At 33.3% G+C, this 24,593-nt stretch overlaps 4 protein-coding genes and 2 pseudogenes across 4 annotated transcripts; 4 read left to right on the forward strand and 2 right to left on the reverse strand.

Moving 5' to 3' along the window:
* Positions 1-2,169: 2,169 nt before the first annotated feature.
* On the forward strand, positions 2,170-4,225 carry LOC102584990 (dynamin-related protein 4C-like; annotated as a pseudogene).
* Positions 4,226-5,674: 1,449 nt separating this feature from the next.
* LOC102585318 (dynamin-related protein 4C-like) lies at positions 5,675-7,360 on the reverse strand (annotated as a pseudogene).
* A 2,119-nt stretch (positions 7,361-9,479) lies between these two features.
* LOC102585652 (uncharacterized) lies at positions 9,480-10,501 on the forward strand. The gene has a single exon (XM_006339255.2). It carries the CDS (start codon positions 9,521-9,523, stop codon positions 10,244-10,246), a length of 726 nt encoding a protein of 241 aa, XP_006339317.2. The 5' UTR covers positions 9,480-9,520; the 3' UTR covers positions 10,247-10,501.
* A 2,424-nt stretch (positions 10,502-12,925) lies between these two features.
* LOC102605566 (casparian strip membrane protein 1) lies at positions 12,926-14,570 on the forward strand. Its single transcript, XM_006339077.2, has 3 exons — positions 12,926-13,283; positions 13,570-13,693; positions 14,021-14,570. Exons 1-3 carry the CDS (start codon positions 12,985-12,987, stop codon positions 14,234-14,236), a joined length of 639 nt encoding a protein of 212 aa, XP_006339139.1. The 5' UTR covers positions 12,926-12,984; the 3' UTR covers positions 14,237-14,570.
* A 374-nt stretch (positions 14,571-14,944) lies between these two features.
* LOC102605902 (glycine-rich RNA-binding protein 3, mitochondrial) lies at positions 14,945-18,491 on the forward strand. The gene is made up of 4 exons (XM_006339078.2): positions 14,945-15,132; positions 17,727-17,795; positions 17,879-17,985; positions 18,070-18,491. The coding sequence occupies exons 1-4, from the start codon at positions 15,024-15,026 to the stop codon at positions 18,172-18,174; spliced, it is 390 nt and encodes a 129-aa protein (XP_006339140.1). The 5' UTR covers positions 14,945-15,023; the 3' UTR covers positions 18,175-18,491.
* Positions 18,492-19,790: 1,299 nt separating this feature from the next.
* Positions 19,791-21,287, reverse strand: LOC102606243 (probable F-box protein At1g60180). The gene has a single exon (XM_006339079.2). It carries the CDS (start codon positions 21,123-21,125, stop codon positions 19,956-19,958), a length of 1,170 nt encoding a protein of 389 aa, XP_006339141.1. The 5' UTR covers positions 21,126-21,287; the 3' UTR covers positions 19,791-19,955.
* Positions 21,288-24,593: the final 3,306 nt, after the last annotated feature.

The following is a 24,593-nucleotide window of genomic DNA, read 5'->3' on the forward strand; positions in this document are numbered from 1 at the left end:
ATTTACATTTATTAATTTGAAATTATTTTATATGGACTTCTGCACGTTTAACATTAATTAAAATGAGGTTTTGAATCGATGTTTATTTATCTCTTAAAATATAATTTATTTTATTAACTATTTACTTTATTGAGATATTTATAATCTTCAAAAACAATTATTATTAAAGACTAAATGAGACATATTGTCTTGAACTTCTAACAATAACATGTAACATATATATTGAGTATAATCTCATTGATAAAGTTTGAAAATGATAGTTTTTATCCAAATTTTATTTCTATCTTTTGAAGTTAGAAATGTTGTTTTAGAGAATTCCTCAGATTAAACAATAAATAAAAATAAATCGTTGAAAGAAAACACATAGAAAAAAACAAAATAAAGCGAATAATAGAGAAATCATTACGTTTTTCAAACTTCTAAAATTTTAAAAATCACGAGATAATTTGAGACAAAAAAATATTTATCGTTTTATCTAGAAGACTTAAATTAAAAATGTAGATGTTTATGTTAATTATTATTACTTCTCATGTCTGGTGTTCATGTGTAGGTGGTTCTAGAAAAACAAGGAAGGAAACATGCTAAAACAGATTAATTATTGTCTTACATTTCTGCATTGGATTAATTATAATTGGAGAAATATGGGCATATTTATTTGGTAGTTTCTTTTTCCTAATACAAATAATATTGTTATTATTATTGGAGAAACTTTCAGAAAAAATTAGTATTTTTAGACAACTTAATGTTTTAAAAGCTTGTAATTACATAAGTTTAAGTTAACATAAAATGTTTTGCATGATTAACAAAAGGATTCAAGCCTCTCGTCCGAAGAATCACTATCTTCGAGCGCACTACTGATCAATTCACGTATCACTTGGAAGACTTCTATTTTTCTTTGGATTACTGTCTTGCTTATGTATCATCTAATATGAATGCCTTTTATTTTCCTCCGAATACGATTTTAACCTTCAATTGAGCTATCAATACGAGTAGATAGTTGGTTAAAGGGAAGAGGACTGACTAAACCTGTATTTTCAATCAATCTCCATACACTCAGTGCCACTATATCTATATATATATTAATGCAAGTGGTAAGGAATCTAAATATCGAGACTCGGCTAATGAACAAATTTTCCATGTCAATTGCATACTATTCCCTTATTACTTTGCTTCTTTCATATGGTGTTCCTGTTGGTATTTGTTTGAAATTTAATAAATTAAACAGTACTCCTTCTTTGGCTAATATATGAATTTGCAATCATTATTTTTGATTCCTTAAAATTCCAATATGTATGTTTTGTCATTCCAGTCTTTTGCATGCAGAAGCTAAGGACTGATGAACTACAATCATTATCCCTCAGTAACCAAGCACTCATTATCCTCGGTAATGAAAGTCTGTTTAAAAAGGAATTGATTTCTTTTTTTGCTAACATTTTAGTTTTAATTTTTATGTGCTATATTTAAAGCCACAAAATTTAAGAATATTTTAATATATTTGATATTATATTAATTTAGAATCACAAGATTGATTTGTTTTTAATTTCATATTAAGTTAAACTAGATTTTTTTTTTAAAACGGAAGGAGTACTAATTTTAAATTTTAACTTTATACTTATACATATTTAAAACATCAAAATTAAAGAATATTTTGATATGTGATTATAGAACTCAAAATTTTCTTTTGCTTTTTAAATTACATATTAACATAAAATAGGACAATCAAATTAAAACTGAGACTACCTTTTGCATGCATTTCTATTCTTTCTTCCATGTTAAGCATTACTTCATTCGTCCCAATTTATGTGAGGTAGTTTGACTCGACATGAAATTTAAGAAAAAAATGAAGACTTTTAAAACTTGTTGTTCAAAATGAATGATAGAAATTTGTGTGGCTATAAATCATTTCATTAAGGGTAAAATAGACATTTTATAGTTAAATTGTTACTTAATATAGAAATGTGTCGTTCTTTTTGGGATTGACTAAAAAGAAAAGTAAATTATATAAATTTGGACGGAGTAATATTAATTCCATTATATATATACTAGCAAGAAGAAGGAATTAACCAGATCATTCTAGATATCTTCATATAAGTTTGGAAGAAACTTATTACCAAGAAAGAACTATTCACCCATCTTTGAATTAAGAAACCTTCAAAATCTAGCAAAAAAATGAAGAAAACATCAACAAAATCTGCTCAGCAGAAAACTGATAACTCATCTTCAAAATCACATGCAGTTATTCTTGATGATGATCAAAAGCCAAATCTTGCAGATGTAGCACCAGCTCCTCCAATTGTTGCATCTGTCAATGATAAAATCAGACCACTTCTTGATTGTGTTGATAAGCTTCGTCACCTCAACATAATGCAAGAAGGGATTCAGCTTCCAACAATTGTAGTAGTTGGTGATCAATCATCCGGAAAATCCAGTGTTCTTGAATCTCTAGCTGGAATTAGTCTCCCTAAGGGACAGGGGATTTGCACCAGAGTCCCTTTAATCATGAGGCTACAAAATGAATCAAAAATGTGTGCACCAAATCTTCACCTGGAGTATAATGGTAAGTCAATCCATGTTGATGAACTTCGCGTTGCAGACGCCATAGTTAATGCAACCGATGAAATTGCTGGACAAGGTAAGGGTATATCAAACAAACTCTTAACACTTGTTGTGAAAAAAAAATGGTGTTCCTGATTTAACTATGGTTGATTTACCTGGCATTACTAGAGTTGCTATTCAGGGCCAACCTGAAAACATATATGAACAGATTTCTGATATAATCATGACTTATATATCTCCTCAAGAAAGCATAATCTTGAATGTTTTATCAGCTACTGTTGATTTTCCAACTTGTGAGTCTATTAGAATGTCTCAAAAAGTGGACAAAACAGGGGAGAGGACTCTGGCTGTTGTGACGAAAGGCGATAAAGCTCCTGAAGGGTTGCTTGAGAAGGTTACCGCGGATGAAGTGAATATAGGGCTTGGTTATGTTTGTGTGAGGAATAGAATTGGGAATGAGACTTATGAAGAAGCTAGGAAAGATGAGGCAAGACTCTTTTCAACACATCCACTTTTGTCTAAGATTGATAAATCCATGGTTGGAGTTCCTGTTTTAGCACAAAAATTGGTCCGAATTCAAGCAACGATTATCTCGAAATGCTTGCCTGATATTGTGAGGAGGATTAATGACAAACTTGCTGCTAATGTTGCAGAACTCAATAGACTGCCTAAGCATTTAAGTTCTGTAGCTGAAGCATTGACGACTTTCATGTGTATTCTGAGTACTTCCAAGGATTCATTGAAGAAAATTCTTGTAAGAGGGGAGTTTGATGAGTACCCTGATGAAAAAGAAATGCACTGCACAGCTAGGCTAGTTGAAATGCTTGATCAATACTCTAAGGAGTTAGATGCCAAGAATTTTGAGAAAAAAGAAGATTTCTTGATGGAAGAGATTCGGGCTTTAGAGGAAACTAAAGGGATTGGATTGCCCAATTTCCTTCCTCGGGGCGTTTTCCTAAATGTATTGCAGAAAAGAGTGAAGGAAATTGCTACAATGCCGGAGCATTTCACCGGAGAAGTATGGAATTACATCGAGAGGATAGTTATTAAAGTGTTGATGCATCATTGTGATAATTATCCACAACTTCAGAGTTCTACAAGAAGAGCTGCTCAAAACCTGATTGCCAAGAAGAAGGATGAATCAGTTGATTGGGTAAGGGAGATTATTGGAATGGAAAACCAAACTGATTATACTTGTAATCCCGAGTACGTAGCGAATTGTAGTAAGATCATGGCTCAACAAACGGCATTCATGGAGATTATGAACGATCACAAGAAGTCGTCTGTAATAAACCTCGCAGGTGGGATTGGAGTAATTGATGTTGGTCATTTGAGGAAGCATGTAGGTGTGGTGCAACAGGCATTTGAACTAAAGATGAGAATGATTGCCTATTGGAAGATTGTCTTGATGAGGCTGGTGGATTCTATGGCCTTGCACATAATGTTCAGCATCCAGAACACGATTAACAAGCAAATGGAAGAGGAAATAGTAAAAGATCTAATGGCACCTGAGGGTGGTGGAATCGAAAGAATGCTCGACGAGTCTCCATTAGTTGCAGAGAAGCGCAATAGGCTCAAAAAGAGTATAAAGTTGCTAAACGAGTCCAAAGAGGTGGTATCCAATGTCATGGACAGGATTTCATTTCATGGCGATCAAGAAAGGGATTAGAATGTAAATATCATATGATGTTGCAGAGTAAAGTATCTAACTACCTGCATATTTTTGTTGTGCAATGCCTACAATAGGAATTGAAGTGTTTCTTCCCCTACTTGTATATGGTTTTTGTCTTCAATTCCTAGCTGTTGGATAAGTATATGTAAATAAAGTTTCTTTGTCTTCTTATTTGCTTTAACTGAACCGTTTTGTACTTGAATTCACGCTGATTTCCTTTCAAAATTAACAAGAACTCATTGAGATCAAAATCTAAGCTTGTATCGCATGAAAAGGAGACAAAAGAATTAATAAGTCATTTTGTCGTAGAGAAATCTTAGTAGGTTAGTTAGTTCGAGACAGAAGAATTAATAAGTCAGTTTCTCATAAAGAAATTTTAGTAACTCGGTTGATTTGATTGTTTGAATGTTCACCATTTTTTTTAAAAAAACGTCCAGTTATTGTAAACATTATGCAGAGATCTAAGGCATCAATCATTTTCTGCTATGACAGTCGCTTCAAGATTGACACCATCAGGTCTTGACATCATATGGGGCTACAAACACGAGTAGATGGGCGGTTGGTCGTTAGGGTGGGGGAAGGATAAGTTGGGCCTGCTTTTTCAATCAATCTCCGACCGTTCAGTGCCCTATTGTATGTATCGGCTTGGCTTCGTCCCGAACCAAGGAGGCATTCTGGCGGACGCATGCGTGTAGGAAGGCCGATGACTACATAAGCTAAAAGACTACGACTATAAGACAGGCCGGAAGCGACTCGCTCCTTGGAGTATGGTAGGGGCAGAGGGAATTTCCGGTGGAGCGGTGAAATGTGTAGAGATTGGAAAGAACACCAATGGCGAAAGCACTCTGCTGGACCGACACTGACACTGAGAGATGAAAGCTAAGGGAACGAATGGGATTAGATGGCTTTGCTATCGCTCACAATGGTCGACAGTATTACTGCCATACCTGAATTCCTATTATTTAGAGCTAGAAGCTTCGCCAGAAGTAAGCAAGATGAGGTCGCTTTACTTCGTAGACAAGGCTCGTTTTGGTGCGAGAATAGTGAATTGTTCTCTATGTCAATTGCATGTTTCCTTTAGTATTTTCCTTATGGTGTTCCTGTTTGCTTGGAATTTAACTTCAATAAGATACTGAGTTAATTCTCAATTGACTTCTTTTTAACTAGCTAGTGATGATTTTATTATCCCTAATGTAAAATGTGCTAGACAGTTCATTCATTAATGGATGAGCTTGATATGAAAAATGATCCACACAAAGATAATTTCTTCACATAAAAGTTGTGTTTAATTCAGAACAGTTCACTTAAGGCAAAATAACTTCATTTGCATTTAAATAACAGTTAGGAGACAGATACAACCCTTGAAACCAAAAAGCATTTTACAAAAAACAAAACATAGCAAGTGTAGTACTAGTTAGTTTGACACCAAAAGAACATGCACAAAAAAAAAGTAGAAACATTACTGATCTAATCCCTTTCTTGATCACCATGAGATGAAATCCTGTCCATGATATTGGACACCACCTCTTTAGACTCCTTGAGCAACTTCACACTCTTTGTCAGCCTATTTCATTTCTCTGCAATCATCGGTGGCTCATCAAGCATTCTCTCAATTCCACCGCCGCGAGGTGCCATCAGCTCCTGAACTATCTCCTCTTCCATGTCCTTGTTAATCATTTTTTGGATAGTGAACATTATATGCAAAGCCATCGAATCAACGAGCCTCATCAAAACAATTTTCCAATAAGCAATGACCCTCATCTTCATATCGAAAGCTTGTTGCACTAAACCTAAATGCTTCCTCAAATGACCGTCAATTTGTCCAAGTCCTTTTAGGCTTACTACAGATACCTTCCCTGGATTGTATATAATCTCCATAAACGTTTGTTGTTGACCCGTGAGCTTATTATAAGTCGCTAAATAGCCAGGATTACAAGTGTAATCAGTCTGTTTCTCCATACCGATGATTTCCTTTACCCACTCAACTGATTCATTCTTCTTTTTAACAATGAGGTTCTGAGCGGCTCGTCTAGTAGAAGACTGAAGTTGTGGATAGTTTTCACAATGATGCATCAACACTTCCATAACAATTCTCTCTATGTAATTCCACACTCTATCGACAAAATCCTCCGGTATCAAAGCAACCTCCTTAACTCTTTTCTGCATTGCACTTAGGAAAAGATGTCTAGGAAGGAAATTAGGCAAACCAATCCCATTAGTTTCCTCTAAAGCCTTAATCTCCTCCATCAAGAAATCTTCTTTTTCGTCGAAATTCTTTGAATGCAGCTCATTAGAGTATTGATCAAGCATTTCAACTAATTTAGCTGTGCAATGCATTTCTTTCTCTTCAGGGTACTCGTCGAACGAATTTTCTTTATAGACTCATTGAATGAACTAAGAATACGCATGACAGCCACTGAACTTAAATGTTGAGGCAGCCTGTTGAGTTCAGCCATATTCGTAGCAAGTTTGTCATTTATTTTCCTCTCAATTTCAGATAGAAATTTCGATATTATATTTGCTTGAATGAACACCAACTTTTGTGCTAAAACAGGAACACCAACCATTGATTTATCAATCTTCGACAAAAGTGGATGTGTTGAAAACAGTTTTGCCTCATTTTTCCTAGCTTCTTCATATGTTTCATTCTCAATTCTATTCCTCACACAAATATAACCAAGTCTAATGTTCACTTCATCCGCGATAACCTTTTCAAGCAACCCTTCAGGTGCTATATCGCCTTTCGTCACAACAGCCAGAGTCCTCTCCCCTGTTTTATCCACTTTCTGAGACATTCTAATAGACTCACAAGTCGGAAAATCAACAGTAGTTGACAAAACATTCAAGATTATAGTCTCTTGAGGAGATATATACGTCTTTATAATATCAAAAATTTGTTCATATATATCTTCAGGTTGTCCCTGAACAGGAACTCTACTAATGCCAGGTAAATCAATCATGGTTAAATCAGGAACACCGTTTTTTTTCACAACAAGTGTTAACAGCTTATGTTAAGGTGACGGAGTTTATCAACACAATCAAGAAGTGGTCTGATTCTACCATTGACAGATGCAATAATGGGAGGAGAACAACTATTTCAGGTGACTGTGAAGAGGAGGAGGAATCATCCATTTTTTGAATATTGGAATGATTTCTTGATGTAATTTTGAGGGATTCTTTCTGAAATTTGAAATGTGTTTGGTTATTTAATTCTTGCTACGGTATATAACTCGCTCCGTTTTAATTTGATTGTCTCACTGTTCTAGTAAGTTCGTATATTACGTGACAAGTTTAAGATCATAATATTAAAAAGTATTTTGAAACATTTGTGATTTGACATAACGTCAATATAAGTCTTATTTACTTTCAAAATTATGTATAAATTAAAATAAGACAAATAAATTGATTAAAACAAAGGAAGTGCTTAGAAACGAATCGTCATGAAAAGGAAAAAAAAGGGTGTTTGAATCTGATTTTGCTATTAATGGACATGACTGATTGATAAGGGAAGATAGTACATTTTCAGAGGATAATGAGTGCTTATTTGCAGAATATAAAGTACTCCCTCCGTCCCTTTTTAGTTGTCCATATTTCCTCTTTTAGTTGTCCCTATTTAGTTGTCCATTTTGACAAAACAAGAAAGGACAACAATTTTTTTCCTATTATACCCTTATTTAAATAAAGTTGTCATAAATAAAGTAAATAAACTTATAAACTTCCCAATATTTATTAGTTATCTTGAGTGAATTTATTTTGAAATTGTAAATTATACTATAAACGTAAAATTGTAACTTCACTATGCTAATCATTGTTGCCTTAATCCGTGTGTCATTTGTAAAGTGGACAACTAAATAGGGACGGAGGGAGTATTTTAGTAGACCTTCTGCTAATTGAGTTTGAAAAATCAAAATGACTAATCACATACTCTTGTTGTTCATTTTTATTTGTGATCGTGTGTTTTTAAAAGTTAATTTGATTAATTTTTAAAGTTAAATTATATTATATTAAATTAATATTTTAAATAAAAAATTTAGATATTCAAAAATTATATAAAAAGTACTAAAAAATACATTTTTTTGTAAATCAATATGATGAAAAAATATCATAAAATATTAATCAAAATTTTTATAATTTGATTCTGAAAAAGGAAATCATAACAATTAAAAGTTGACGGAAGAAGTATAAAACTCTCACGGTCTCAATTTTGTGACCTTTTTTTGAGTGATTTGGTGCACTTAGATCAATACTTCAAAATATATTTTCATTATATTCTGATGGAAATAATTATAACTTATAGTTTTTTATTATAAATTTTGAATATAAAAAATTTATTTTAAAAAATATTAAAGTGATCTAATTTAATTTATCATAAAATTAGTTAAATTGACTTTCCATACGAAAATATCATATAATTTTAGACGTTGATTGTATAAGGTTTTTATGAAATAGTAGCTACAAATGAAGATCAAAGATCTTTGAGCGACTCCAACATAACAAATTCAAAAGATAATTTAAAAAAAAAATTTCTCGATGCCTATTCTAAGCTCGAATTTACTTTGTTCTGCTATGATAGTCTAGAAGCATACCAAGTACCAATTATGGAATAACAATGAGATATTTTCTTAATTTAATTTCTATTATATAGTCCAGAAGCAAATTTGAAATATTTTCCTAAAATTATACACAAGCTAAAAGTTGCACCATAAAAATATCTTTCAAATACATAAGTAAATTAAAAAATAAATATAATACAACAATATATATTTTAAAATTTGACCTCAATTGATAATAAATATTTCAATTCAAAAAATACACATCTGATATTCTTAATAAAATTTAAATTGGCCCCATAAAAGCAAATTTGAAAGTCTCCATTAAGAATGTATATCTTGTTAGAAGTGTCTAGATACATTTTTAAAGTTCAAATATAAACGAGACACATTTATGTCAAGTTAAAATATTAACGAGATACATTTATATGAAGTTAAAATATCTAAATGATCACGATTTAAAAAATTATTGTATCAAAGTTAAAATACTTATAGATGTATCTGAAAAAATGAGATAATGACATTTCCCGTTTCGAATAAAAACTTGCTGCGTCTTATCGCCACGTAATGGCCACAGCTGCTTAAACATCCACCGTTGGATAAATTATGAGTTATTCTGAGCCGTTGGATAGTATGTAATATGGGACCCATGGATTGATAAATCTCTATGAATCTTAAAAAGATTATATCAGTGACGTTTTTCAACATACGCAACGTAGAAGTCGGTGACCTTGTTTCACAAATGGATCAAAACGGCGTCGTTAGCTTCCGCCACCGTCAATCTCCATCATCCGATCGGTTTCTCGGCGTCTTCTCTCCGCCGCTGAGTGATGCTGCTCTCGTCGGCGGTACAGATGAACCAGTGGCCGATGATGATGAGCTTAACGAAGATGACGTGTTCTGGACTGGAAGAGTTTTGACTGAATCTCAACTCCGCTCTACTTCTCCTTCACGGAATAGTTTCCGTCAGCCTGAGAAGTTTGGTATTCTCGCGGCATTAGTGGAGGATCAGCAGAAAACTAATCTGCCTGTTGTCCGTCGGAAGCCTTCAATCGCTTCTTCGCCATCTAGTACGGATTCGATCTCGCAATCGCCGATTTCATCTTCGCCTTCTACTGTGATACCGTTTTCACGTGCTTTTCCTTCGATTCATAAGCCGCCATCGGGTAACAATAATTTTAGTCACTCAAAATCCATGCCGGCGAGGAACTTCCAGCACTCAGCTCCGGTCAATGTTCCAATGATGGCGAAGAAGGCACCAAAGCATGGAGACCTTGCTGAAGTTGAAATTGACGACGATGATGCTGATGATGAGATGTTACCGCCGCATGAGATGGTGGCCCGAGGATCAATGAGGTCTCCTAGAACCACTTTCTCGGTGCTGGAAGGCGTCGGAAGAACTCTCAAGGGGAGGGATCTTCGTCAGGTTCGCAATGCTGTGTGGCGCCAAACAGGTTTTCAGGATTGAAGTATGCTCATGTTGATATAACTATAGATCTTGTTTTAGATATCTGAAGTTTAAAACTGACCTTATGTTTTTGTTATATTCTGTATATAGGCAATGAAGAAATAGTTTTACAAATTTCTTCAGTTTTTATATGGCCTAAGTGTATTGAAAGAAGATGAAGTTATTATCTAGAAAAAAATTGCTGATATGTTATATCAACATGTACATTTTGGGCAATGATCTCTTTGAATATTAATGCGAAAGAGTTTTGTTGAATTCTATATGATTCTGTTGCTCGAACTTCATTATTTGTAAGTTAAAAAGTTTCCAGCTTTTAGCCATTGATCTTTGTTATCTTTGCTGTGTGTATAGTGGAAGGTCATAGATCATTGCCTGTCCTGATGGTTCCTCTGTCGAATTCCCATAGCTGATTACGTTTGATCATACACATTATCTAGTAGCTTGGGTGACTTCTTTTGCACTTTCTGTGCAGTTTGTGAACTGAATTAGTGGACTGGTCCCTCGGAATCAAGTTTTTGTAGTTCCTCCTATAAGTCCTCTGTTTTTACCATGATTTGTAGTGTCCTTTATCTAGCAGTTTGTCATCTAGTTCTATGTTGTATATAGGCAATGGAGAAATGTTTTTACAAGTTTCTTCAGTTTTTAATGTGGCTTAAGTGTACTGAAAGAAGATGAAATTATTATCTGAAAAAAAAGGGTGATATGTTGCATCAACAAGTATGTTTTGGGCAATGATCTCTTTGAACATTAGTGCAAAGATGGTTCTTTAGATCTTATATGATCCTGTTGGACGCGCTTCATTATCTGTGAGTTGAAAAGTCTCCAGCTTTTAGCTATTTAGTTCTGTTGTATTTGATATGTCTATAGACTATAGTGGAAGTTCATAGTTTGTTTCCGTGTTCATGTTTAAATGCTACCACGTTTTGATAGTTCCTTTGTCAATTCCCCATAGCTGATCACATTTAATCTCACACATTATTTAGCAGTCCAGATGACTTCTGTTGCTCCTTCTGTACAATGTGTGAACTGAATTAGTGGACTGGTCCCCCAGAATCAAGTTTCAGTAGTTCCTCTGCTTTTACCATGATTTATAGTTTCCTTTAACTTGCAGTTCCTCATCTAATTGAAACAGCTGAAAATATCACCCGTCTTTCTTTTTTGTGGTGATGGTGGTGTTCACACCAACTTGAACACACCTTCACTATTTCGCTGAGAATCTTCATCATCTCATTGTCTCACCAGTATCACTAGTATAAATTTCGGGCAACTCTGTCCACCTAGTTGTTTGTTTCTTCTCTTGGATCTCTTGGAGTGGAATCTTGGGTTCTCATTATTTCTGTTCCAACTCCATTAGGCATTATCTTTGAATGCATCATGTATCTTGACTGTGACACTTCACACTAGCCTTGTCATTGGATGCTCTTGCTATTGAAGCTGTAGAAGAACATCAATCTTTGACTGTTATCGTTGATATATTCAAATCATGGTTTGGTCTGCATTGATTTCAAGTTACAGAGCCCTGAGGAAGGTAAAAGAAATTTCCGGGAATCAGATTTCGATGATCTAAGTTTGATCCAAATGCATGAGCATTGGCACTCATGAGCTTCAGTTATTGCATTATTTGGTGATTATTATTGCTCCTTGTTTTTAGATTGCGATGTTATGTTTTTCCTATTATTTGCTATGTCACTTTTGTATCATTCTTTTGAACTGTTTTGATGTGTGATACTCAAGTCGAGAATCGTTAAGCTCTCTACTAGGTAGGGGTAGGTCTACATGCACTTTATCCTTCCTAGCATAATCTACTTCTTGAAGAACTGCAAAAGACAATATATGTAAGTAATATTCATGAATTTCAGTACAAAAATAGAAAAAATTATCCTCTATAAAAGAAAAAAGAAAGAACCTTAATCACTAATTCCATCACTCTCTCTGTGTCTTTTATTATACACTTGTTATAGAATTTGATGGACAATAATGTCAAATTTGGAAATTTGACATAGGATTTTGGTTGAAAATATCGAGCTAGGCAGAGTGTTGTGAGCGTTAGACATGCTTAGAACGCACAATCGAATCTCTTTAAGGCATAAAGCCTCACAAAATTGAACGCAAAAAAGACTTTTAAAACAAAGGTTCAATTAAACTTTCTAAAGTTGGGGTAGGTGTTAAGGGAGAGTGGGAGAAAATAAAATTAGTCCCACCTTAATGGATTAGAGTACAAGTTCGTTGTTTAGTTGACAACTCACAACAATTTCAAAAGAATATTTTCTAATCTTTTTGAAACTACTCCATCATCTCCATCTTTTTGCTTTCTAATTCAAAAGTTGACATCATTAATACTTTCTTGTGTTCAAATTTATATAATACAAATCAAATTTCGAGAGTCAAACAGTTTAATTTTGACGAAATGAAATCTTCAAATTCTTTGAAATAAAATGTATATGACAAAATTACAGCAGAAGACAGGCTCATTTGAATCTCGAAATTCAAAAGTATCACATAAATTGGGATAATCACATTTTCATTTACTACCTAGTAGCTACTAGTACTATTTAATTAAATAACCACTCTTCTTGCTCCATTACCAAAATAATAAAAAGTCATTATTATAATAAGTCCATCTTACAAATCCACCCTATATAAGTTCTACCCCCTATTGCTCTTCTCATCACAATCAAGTAAATAGCCACTCAATCCTTCATTTAAATTCTAGCCACTTTTTATTCTTTCAATTACAAATGGAGAAAAGTGAATCAACCAAAATTGATGTTGTGGAAACCAACAGAGAAAAGAAAGGAAAAGCCCCACTTTTGGGAACAGCAGCTCCTGCTATTGTTGCTGCTGTTGGTCATGATGGACATGCAAAAGGAGGTGGTGCTAAAAGAGGAATTGCAATTTTTGACCTTATTTTAAGAATAGCTGCTTTTGCTTCTGCATTAGGTGCTACTGTGGCTATGGCTACTACTGAAGAAACTCTGCCCTTTTTCACTCAGTTCTTTCAGTTCGAAGCTAGCTATGACGATCTTCCAGCTTTTACGTAAGCAAATCAATAGACTGTTTGATTAAACTTTCAAAATCTGCTTATTTTAAAAGTTCTCTTAAAAAAAGAACATTTGGTTGATAACATTTGCCAAGAACTCAAAAAGCACTTGTTTTTTTTCATACTAACTTGACTAAACACGTCGAATATCTGAAATAAACACTTTTGACTTTTCGTCTAATATTACCTAGTTTTTAAAATTTATTTATCTGCATGATATGTAAATAATTTTACTACATTATATATATGGGAATTAATTAATTAATTTTGCTATATTTTACAGGTTTTTTGTGGTAGGTATGGGAATAGTTGTTGCATACCTTGTCCTCTCTGTACCTTTTTCTATAGTGTGCATTGTACGACCCCATGCAGTTGTACCAAGGCTCCTCCTCATTATATTTGATACGGTACGTAGAATTTTGTGTAAGCAGTATCGATATACAATCTGAGGTTAAATATATTCTGTCGTTACAAAGTTAATCCAAATATGCTCTTCTTCATTAACTACATAAGCTTTCCAACTCATGTACCTTTTTTTTACAAGGTAAGATCGTCGAATTTGCACATAGATTATGTAAAATAGGCTAACTTATGTAGCGAATGACACATAACGATACATTTTTTTAAAAGGGTGTCTCCGCCACTGATTGAAAGTTCTATTGAACATATTTAAATTTATACAAAAGTGGTTAATTTTTTTTTTGAAGTGTTATGTTTTTTTGATAATTTTGAAGGTGATTATTGCATTGGCAACGGGTGCAGCAGGGTCATCAACAGCCATAGTGTATTTGGCTCACAATGGAAACCAAGATGCAAATTGGTTAGCAATTTGCCAACAATTTGGTGATTTCTGCCAAAGGGCCAGTGGAGCCGTGGTGGCCTCCTTTGTCACGGTGGTGCTCTTGATCCTCATGGTGGTTCTCTCTGCTTTCGCTCTTCGAAGACACTAAGGTCGAGTTCGTTTTTATGGAAAAAGAAAAAAAGTATTCGCTACTACTTACAACACCTTCATTCACTCGTTTCATTGTATATTGGAAAAATAATTAGTGTTATATTGGATTTGAAATGTTATGTGTTTCTTTTGTTTTGTTAAGGTGTGGATGTTGTGTTTCTGTCTTTATTAAAAAGGGGGAATTTGGGAAGTCTTGTAAATCATAATTGGTAAATTCAGGGAATCTATATTGCAAATTATGCTGTAATTTTCATAGTGAACTTTATATGTTGTACTTTTCAATTTTCATCCATGTATTATGACTATATATATTTCAATATTCATCTATGTATTCTCCGTATTTTAACTTTCATTAAGAGTAAAATATATATTTTAAGTATTTCGATTTTTGAGTTTATTATTTGAATTATTAGATGTATGAGTTTTTTATCTGAATTATCACCAAATATTTGTAGAAACACACCAAACAATGGTGATGTTTCACGTAGATAAAGTGAACAACTAATAGTTGAAGCGTATTTTGATAAATTTGGTGATAGATGATTAAAAATAGCAAGTAAATATATAGTATATGTGTATAATCATGTATAAGTAATATATAATTTATGTATATCTATCTATTTGAAAAAAGTAAATAGTAAGTTCGACCGGCTATTTATGTAAAGAGGCCGTAAGTCCAAATTCTCAAATAGAAAATTCAAGCCCAAAATTTAATTACTTCAAAGTCCATCTCATTCTTCACTTTGACATTCAGCTTTCACTCTCTCTCTCTACGCAGCACAACAATGGCTGCCTTGAGAAAATTATTATTACCTAAAAATACAAGTGTTGTAATATCAAACTCAGCAATTTTCCTTTCTCGAAGAGGCATAGCTTCTAAGCTATTTGTTGGAGGTATTTTTCCTTTTTTTTTTTTTTTTTAAAATACATGTATAGACGATTGTTTTTTAGAAATTCATATGAAAGAGTTCATTCTTGTAATGAATTTGTAATTATTTGATTAAAAAATGATATTTTTTTTGGGTTTACTTTGCCTCTATAGTGCTGTTGACTAGGTATTTATGCTTTGCAATTGGGTTTATGAAGGGTTTATGGGTCTGTTATTGAATAACGTAGTAATAAAGAAGGGTTGTATGCAGATGAATTGAATTATTTGTGTACTTTGATTATCATATTGTTTTGTTGCCATGTTACTCTTTTCTGACCTGCTTTGAAATGTTTTGCCTTGAGCAAAAGGTCTATCGGAAATAGCTAAGGATAAGGTCTGCGTATACTTTACCATGGACCCCACTTGTGGAATTAGGCGGGGTTTCTTGTAGTAGTTGTGAAAACTCTTGCAAAGAGGTATGTTGGATCCTCTTGGAGTATTTATTTAGATGGAGAATGATTCTCCTCTGGCAATCAAAAGAGGAGAAAAGAACCGAAACATAGGAGCTAATCTTAAATCACCTACTCGATTGACAAGCAGAAATTTTCTTCCTAGTGTATTTGCGTCGAGTGTAACTGCGTAAGCGAGAAGTGAAATAACAAGTATGAAGCAAGAGTTACTTCCGTCATTAGTTATAAAATATGTTGGTTAGTTGGAAGGACAATCGTTTAATTTTTGCATCCAAGGTATGGCCTAGTAGTGAGTAAAGTGGGTTGAGAACCACGAGGTCTCCGGTTTCAATTCCTCGGAGGCTAAAACACTAGGTTATTTCTTTCCACCAAGCTTTCATAGACAGAGTTACCCGATACCTTTGTTGGTGGGAGGTAGCAAGTATTCCATGAAGTTAGTCAAGGACCCAAGGTGCCCATAAGCTAGTCTAAAATCCCATAGTTCAAAACAAAAATAGGATGGATAGTCAGAGTACGCTGTGGAAAGGGGACTTGAAGGAAGATTAGGACAAGATCACACTGCTTTGGGTTTAAAACAATCAGTCTTTTTCTCATTTTAGGTCTAAAGGCAACCTTGAAAAACCTTTCTGATATTGCCTAATTACAATACAAAATATATTCGAGAAGCTATACAGTGAAATTCAATTTCATTTTTTTAAAACATATTCTCTACTCTTTTGAGTAGAAATGTAAACAAGCATGATCAATATCCTAATTAGCATAAGTATCTGGAAAAGGATGGACGAAAAGCATTTGCAATAGCTGAAACGAAGATTCAGGGGTCCTTCTGTAAAAAATATCATGGAACTTACTCCGCATATGATTAGGACATAGGTAATAGATATTAGATACTATAGGCAGGCGTTTGGTTGCAAGAAAAGAGTCTAACCTCGTTAACTTCAATTTAAATGGCCATTTATCTTTCCATTTAGAACTCTAGTTCTTTCATCTGGTTGGTTTTTACCTGAAATGGGGAACAACATGGGGGATATATGATAGCTTCGGTTAGCAGTGCACTGTTTTCTGTATTAGCTCTCACCTTTCAAAATTCCTACTACTACAATTTCCTCCGTTACGATCTGACTTATTATAGTCCTGTTTTAGTCGATCTATTTAGTGGTTGGCACTTGGCTAACTGAGTTTTTACAATGCATCTATATCGCAGCCCCCAAAGAACCTCTAACGTAGCTTCTACAGATATTATGACATGACAAATAAAGAGCAATATCAATAAATCTTCAAAAACTTTCTATATGTCTAGAGCAGCTTACTCAATTTAGCACAACATAGATAAATCATCTTTAATTATCTTGATATCACAAAGAAGCTTTTTCCAATTTGTTCCGTCGCAATTTATGTGACAATCTTTCCTTTTTAGTCAGTCCCATAAAAATGACATCTTTCTATATTTGGTCCAACAAATTAACTTTTAACTTTCTTTTCACTTTATCCTTAATGAGATGATTCATAGCCACACAAATATTTACGACTTATTTTTAGACCATAAGTTTCAAAGTCTTCCTTTCATTCTTAAAACAACAATGATTTGTCTAGCTATGATTGTGTGGCCTTAAACAACTATTACAGAGTTGATCTTGATTAGTTCCTCCACATAGTCAAATGGCTTATTTAGAAAATTATCTAAGTTGTCAAGATCTTAACTTTAACTGCAGACAAACACCTTACCAGTTGAAGAACTCCGCTACACTTGCCATTTATCAGTATTTGAGGATAGCATGTACTTTCCATGTGTTCAAGATTTTATACTTTAATTACTTTCAGGAAACACAGGAAGAATCACTGGTTTGCACTTTACAGTGTGGTTTCCCTAATTGTGTTGGAACGATGTTGTGAACAGCTTATATTCTTGTACTGCGAAACTGGAGATATATGTTTCATTCCTTTCAGAAATAACCAATCAACAGAAACAAGTTGTTGCCAAAAGGCTGACCATCTCATCCTATTTAGAAGTCTAAAGGAGTACTCGTTACCCACTGCTCTGCCATCGGAAAGAGAAATGAACAATATAAAGATCATTGTCCACTTTAACCCAAAAAAAAGAAGAAGATCATAATCGAAAGAAACAAACTTATGAGATATTGTTATTTCAGGCCTCTCATTTTACACCACAGAGAAGGCACTGTCAGAGGCATTTTCTCAACATGGTCAAGTTATTGAAGGTGAACAAATAAACATATGTTGAGTTCTCTTTTAGATATAGTAGGACTTCACGTCTTTAGTTTAACCTTGTTTTATTTACCAGCTAAAATTGTGACGGATAGAGTCTCAGACAGATCCAAGGGTTTTGGATTTGTCACCTATGCATCTGAAGATGAAGCGGAGAAAGCCTTGCAAGAAATGAACGGCAAGGTACGTCCATATTATCGCTGTATCTGTTTTTGATGTGTACTATTATGTTCATTATTGTTCAATTATGCATGTCGAATGATGCAGCCTCTTAATGGACGAGTTGTCTTTGTGGACTACGCAAAGCCTAAAACTGATGGTGGCGGCATGCCAATAGCCCGAGGTCCCCCTGAGCCACCAGTAGAACAATGAAAGTTACCAAACAGACCACTCTGACTGTGTGCTGCTAGAGTTGCAAGCCTTGCTCTTGCAAAATGATTAATCTGGAGAGCGTCGTTTCTCGTTTGGCCGGCAACCAAGAACTATTCGAATATATTGTAAGTCACCACTAGTCAAAAGAAGTTAGTTGTTTTTCAAATATGAGTGAAAAATTTATGTTACTGCAATTGTAATGACTGCAAGATTGGCTCAAATATGAAAATTATCTGTCATTAATCTATGCCATTATGTCATACTCTACTATTAGAACAAAATATATGGAAATCTTGCAGTAGTTAATTTGCCACTAATCTATTCTCCCTTGAATTTACTTTTTTTTTTTTTTTTTGCGAGGGTCAGTGGGTGGTTTGGGTGGGTAGGTGGAAGGCATTAACTCATATTATATAATTATAAATACACTTTTTAAATTAAAAAGTCATCCTTACGTTTCGGAAAAAAAAAAAGAATAGCCTACTTTTGACTCCAACAAAATTCCATGTGAACTTGTGAAGGCTGAAATGTACTGTTCTCTAAAAGAGGAAGTTGAAAGGGCATCTATTTACAAGTTTCGTGCAGGCAAGGAAATTGAAATATTTTTCTTGAACGGAGGTCTATCGAGAGGTAAGGTCCGCATCCACTCTAGCTATGCAGGCAAGGAACAAATTTGGTGATGAAAGGATAGTTCCAGTGCACAAAGCATCTCAGTTTCGGAGAAGGTTACGTTGTGATGTAGGTAGCTTATCCTACCAAATACAAGCATTAGTTACTGCTTTCATGACTTAAATTTGTGACCTATTTAATAAATAACTCGAAGATAAAGATAATTTTATTTAATCTTTTAACCTTCGGGGTGGCCCAGTGGTTTGAGCTTGGGACTTCCATGTTGGAGGTCTCAAGTTCGAAACCCCTTGCCAGCGAAAGCAAGGGGTTTGCCTTCTGGGTCGAGCTCGTCGCACCAGGCTTGCCTAGTGCGGTTTACCTCTCCTATGTGGTTTGCGAGCTATTGCATAGGAGCGGGGGCTTTACCCTGTGCGCACCCAAAGGGTAGCGGTTGCGGGTTTTCCTTGACATCAAAAAAAGATAAAGATAATTTTATCGTTTCTCTAAGACTATACATTAATGTGATTGTAGAGCTGCATTAACTCATGAATTAGGTGGTGAACTTTGAACTTTCATAATGTAACATCGTTCTAGTTGTCCAACATTATTTAATTGTAATAGAGAAATAATGTTGTGTTGTATTGTTTTCATCGAAGTGAGAAAGACATGTCCATAAATATCTACTTACTATAGAGCATTTGATAGAACTGTGCTTATGATTAATGGGTGTCAAAATTTTAATATCTCCCACCTTAAAAATAAAAAGAAAGGATGAGCTATATCTTTATAAAATATACTCCCACTGTGCTAAGATAGTATTTGATTGGAAATGAAATTCAAGATAAAAAGAAATTTTAAAAAAAAATTACGATTCAAAATAAGTCATAGACATTTGTACGATTATAATTCATCTCACCAATGGAATGTGAAATTTAAAATTATATCGTTTATAAATAAGAAAATTCGACCTTTTATGAAACAAAGTAAAAAAGATCACACCCTTTGGGTGCAATTCTTTCTCGATCCCTACTAACACGATATCTTTTGTGCACCAGACTATTCTATTTTCTCTCTCTTTTATCTCATTATAAATATATGATATATACCCTTAAATGATAATTACAAGTATTTTTGTAAATTATATAAAATATATATTTTTTTATTTTTCTCTTTTTTTATCTACTCAAACAAAATAGAAAACACCAAAAAGCCACAAAAATTGATATCCCAAATGCAACACATAAGCTATCTAATGTCCCTTCTCTCCTCAACTTCTTCTCTTTTCTTTCCCTTCTCATTTCCAAAAACTCTTTATACCTCTTCCTCCCTATTTCACCTCTATTAGCTCCATTTCCCCTTTTACCCTCCAATACCTTTTGTAAAATTACCAAACTCTCCCTCCCATTCAAATGAGTTCCATCCATGTCCTCCACTCCCAAACTCACTTCCCTCACCTGCATTTCTCCTACCTCAGATCCACCGCACGTGACCACTATCTCACACTGCACGTGACCTCTCTTTTGATCAACGGTCAGGATTGAAGTAAAACGTACCTGCACTTCACCGGTTAACCAGTGCCGTTGTACGGAAACAGACTTGAAGGAGGAGAGGTTTATCGATCGCCGGCCGATCGGATCAATCAGAATCCAACTCAACGTCATGTGTTCAATCAGATCCGTACACGTGTCGTCGTCGCTCGGGTGTTTGATTGGCGTTGAAATCACCTCCTTTGGATCTATCATGTCGATTCTGAACGGCGAGGATTGGAACCAACTCGACGTCGTTTCAGTCTCTTGTACGTTACTGAAAATCGCTTTGTTTTTGTAGTGTATATCGACGGCCGATATTAATTCCGGCGGTGAAGATGAACGGTTTGCAATTGAATTTGTCTGTTGAATAATCCACTGTTTCCGATTCCGATCAAACAAACACACGGAGAAAAAATTCGAAAGGATTATATAGATTGTAGATCTCAGCGACGTCAAACTCACTGACTCTAAATCGTGAATTTGCTTATTCTCGGAGGAAGGGAGAGAGAAGGACTGAGAGAAGAAGGTACGGTGACCGGCGTCGGGGAAGGTGGAGATGACGTGGCTGATACGAGGAGTGGCGGTAGACGGCCAAGTGGAGTGGCATGCCCGTGACCATAGGTGGTTTTCTGATGAAAGGCGGTGGAGAGTGGCAGAGGAACAGCTGGTGGAAGCTAGAGTTGGTCCGTCGAGTCGAGTGAGGATATGAGCTTCGATGATATACGGATGCAAATCGGGAAAACCGGTTGCGCCGCCGTCTTCCGCCGTGACGGTGGTGGTGGTGGTGATTGGTGGGCTATGGAGTGAGGAAGTCATTTGAGGAGTGTGAAATTTTGGCTTATTGGGAGTTTGAACTTTGAAGTTGTGTTGTATTTATAGGTGCCTGCAAAGGGAAATGGAAAGGGAAAAATTTGGGGAAAATGCCCTTTGTGTTTTCAATAATTACGGAAACTTAGTTAGTCGCTGCCACTGCGTGGACTCGTGAATATACGAATTTTAATCCTAATATATCATAGTTTCTTTATTTAATGTATCACATAATCTGTTGTTTTATGAAGTAAATTAGTTAGGAGTTTTAAACTATACGTCCCATCATATATACTTTACATAAACTAAAATATCAATAATAACAATATATTTAATATAATTCAACAAGTGAAATTTGAGTAAAGTTACGAGTATGTAATCTTACGAAGATAAATACGTTTCTAATATGACCTCGAATTAAATAAAACATAACAAACTTTATGTATGAAAAGAAAATATAATAATAAAAAAGTCATAACAATAATAAACTAAACAAATATCGACGTTCAAATTTTAATTAATTACTTGACTCTTAAATATAGCTTTCGTGGGTGGTCCTGAAATAGAAGCCAATGGAGGGGGAATTACGTACATGATCTTAATAAAATAATAATAGAAGTACATGCAGGAGTCCACAATAATATTGTTAATTGCCGGTGTTTTAACGCTAGCCTTGTGTTTACTTTCTTAATTTTATCCTAAAAAAAATATGATTTGAATGAATACATATAAACCTTATAACACGTATTATTATTTTCGTTTTAATTTGTTTGATCTATTTTTTTTGTTATAATTCATTTGAAAAGTCTAAGAGTAAAAAATTAGATCAAGCATATTGAAATAAAAAAATAATAATACGTATTATAGAATTTATATATATTTGTTCAAATCATAATTTATTATTTATATATCGATCACCAAAAAGTCTACATCATTATTTGTCATGTATTCTACTATTGTACTAACCCTTTTTTTTTTAATGCATTACTTGTGTAACCCACTTTCTTTTCTCTTAAAAAAAATGAAAGAAGGAAGAATTATTATGTACTCTTTCTGTTCCATTTCATATAAATTACTTTGACTTAACATAAAGCTTATGATAACAAATAAGATTTTTGAAATTTGTGGTTTAAAAATAAATAATAGATGTTTGTGTGGCTATAAATCATTTCATTAAGTGTAAAATGAACATTTTAAAGTTAAATTATTACTTAATATAAATATATATCATTTTTTTTGTACTGACTAAAAAGAAAAATAAATCATATAAATCGAGACAAAGGGAGTAATATTTTTTGTCTCAATTTATGTGGTATAGTTCAAATTTTGACCGTGAATTTAGACATAAAATCTTTAAATTTTTTGAAATAAAATTTACATATTTGGAAACTACATAAAAAGTATTTTTATATCATGATAAATGACAATTCAAAATATTAAAAAATATATGAAAAACTACTATTAAAGAAAAACTCATTTGAATTTCCAAATTCATAAAGTACTACATAAATTAAGACGGAGAAGTAATGTGTTACTATAAGTACACGTTTAAAATTCGAACTTTGCATCAAGGAAACTAACTTTAATATTTAAGAAGAGTTTAGAGAAGTATAAAAAACGAGCTTATCGTCTTTGAGTTTCAAAGGCTGAGTTGATAAAAAAAATTTAGCTACAGATAAATTTTTCGATCATAAAAAAATAAAAGAAAAATAGTCAAATTAGAAGTCGTTTTCGACGTGCATCACACTGTAAAAAAATATAATTGGGTTTCTTAGTGGTTTGACTAATTGAACTCTTTATTGGATCTTTTTTGTGATATTTTAAGTTATGAACCCCTGTTGGTTCAAGTATTTATCTATGACTTCATATTTCAACTTGGCAAATTGTTATAACTTATATTAGAATAAAAAAAATAAAGGTATTATGAATTCTTTACTTTTAAGGTCAATGGGTGCTTGTATAACTGTTTTTTAGTAATCATGTGTTCAAAATAGTAATCTCAAAAATTGAGAAAGTAATGTTAACTTAACTTTTTGAGCCCACAAATATCATTGTGTGTCCTTAGGTATTTGATGCATTGAATTATTTTTTCTCAAAGATAAAATATATATGCTTGTTATTAAAATAGTGATATCTTAAACGTTAATAGTTTTACTGAACTTGAAGACATGAGTAACAAATCACATAAAAATTCGATATTTGTTTATAAGAAAGTATGTAGAAAAAGTTCAGAAAATTGATTCCGAAAATTTAAGCTATTTCTCTGAATTTATAGCTAACGAAGGATAAGGTGAATTACATGTACTATTATGTCTTAATGAAAGAGTCACAATCTATTCAAAATAAAATTAAAATTAAATTCATAGGTTAATTTATAGTCGTCTAATATATGTTGTTTACTAGTCATGAAGCAAAATTTTCAAATAATAACTTATTTATCCATTCTTTTCAGATTTTTATGGGTAAAAAATATTAAAAATAAATTTGTAGGATATAAAATTAAGTACAAAATACAATATAACTATGTCAGTCTTCGTTTTGGTCCCGCTTTCTCCTATCTTATATTAATCTAGTGGAGAATTAAATTTAAAGTTTGATTATTCACCAATGACATCTTTGGTACTTAAATCTAAAAAAAATTGCAGCATGAGACAAAGTATTTTTGTGTATTAAGTTGTTCACAAGGGTCAACTTGATTTCAATCTTCGAAAAGCCACTGATTTCAACTATCGTTTATGTATGATTCATACTAAATTTGACCAACTGTAATTTTGTATTAGAATTTGTTTTAGCGAAGTAGTTTATGTATCACCTCCTTTAATATGTACAACTACATGTATCTATTTATTTAAATAATTTTATATTTAAAGTTATCTCTGAGTTACTAGAAGGTAATTAGACTACAAATCTCCTTACAAATCAAGCTCAGGAGTAAAAAGTAACAAATGAATGGGTTGGATTAAATTTGAATGGATCAAAATTAACCGAATTAATCTTAACATAACTTATTCTTCCTTTCATTATTTCTCTATAGATACTCCTCAAAGGGACTCTATTCAATTTATAAACGACCATAATATATCACTTTTTCCTTAATATCTATCTTGATTGAATTTTTACAAAGGAAATTTTGAATGTCTTGTGCTTCTCCAATTGGGGCATTATGTGTTTGGCAATAGCATTAAGTTTGAATTAGAGCCCGGTTGGATTGGCTTAAAAAAATAGATTTCAAGTCAAAAATAAAAAGTTAAACTTAAATGACTTTTATAAATCTTTAAGGTTATGATTTCTTAAATTTTTTCTTGTTAAAATTCTTATAAATATAATTTAATTGAATTAATTGATTATTCTTTGAATTACCATGATGTTTCACCTTATTTAAATAAAATAAGGATGTAAATAGTATCTACGTTTAGTTTTAAAGTATTTTTTAGTCTCATAGTCCACTAATGTATTATAAGGATGTTCAAATTAATT

This window comes from Solanum tuberosum, unplaced genomic scaffold (assembly GCF_000226075.1).
Source record: "Solanum tuberosum cultivar DM 1-3 516 R44 unplaced genomic scaffold, SolTub_3.0 scf00008, whole genome shotgun sequence".
Lineage (NCBI taxonomy): Eukaryota > Viridiplantae > Streptophyta > Magnoliopsida > Solanales > Solanaceae > Solanum > Solanum tuberosum.

What these genes read in the sequence shown, in the direction of transcription:
- LOC102585652 (XM_006339255.2), top strand. Translation starts at nt 9,521, where the DNA reads ATGGATCAAAACGGCGTCGTTAGCTTCCGCCACCGTCAATCTCCATCA.
- LOC102605566 (XM_006339077.2), top strand. Translation starts at nt 12,985, where the DNA reads ATGGAGAAAAGTGAATCAACCAAAATTGATGTTGTGGAAACCAACAGA. An exon ending in GACGATCTTCCAGCTTTTAC is followed by an intron (nt 13,284 to 13,569) that starts GTAAGCAAATCA and finishes TATATTTTACAG; the next exon opens with GTTTTTTGTGGTAGGTATGG. An exon ending in TCCTCATTATATTTGATACG is followed by an intron (nt 13,694 to 14,020) that starts GTACGTAGAATT and finishes ATAATTTTGAAG; the next exon opens with GTGATTATTGCATTGGCAAC.
- LOC102605902 (XM_006339078.2), top strand. Translation starts at nt 15,024, where the DNA reads ATGGCTGCCTTGAGAAAATTATTATTACCTAAAAATACAAGTGTTGTA. An exon ending in ACATGGTCAAGTTATTGAAG is followed by an intron (nt 17,796 to 17,878) that starts GTGAACAAATAA and finishes TTTATTTACCAG; the next exon opens with CTAAAATTGTGACGGATAGA. An exon ending in TGCAAGAAATGAACGGCAAG is followed by an intron (nt 17,986 to 18,069) that starts GTACGTCCATAT and finishes CGAATGATGCAG; the next exon opens with CCTCTTAATGGACGAGTTGT.
- LOC102606243 (XM_006339079.2), bottom strand. Translation starts at nt 21,125, where the DNA reads ATGACTTCCTCACTCCATAGCCCACCAATCACCACCACCACCACCGTC.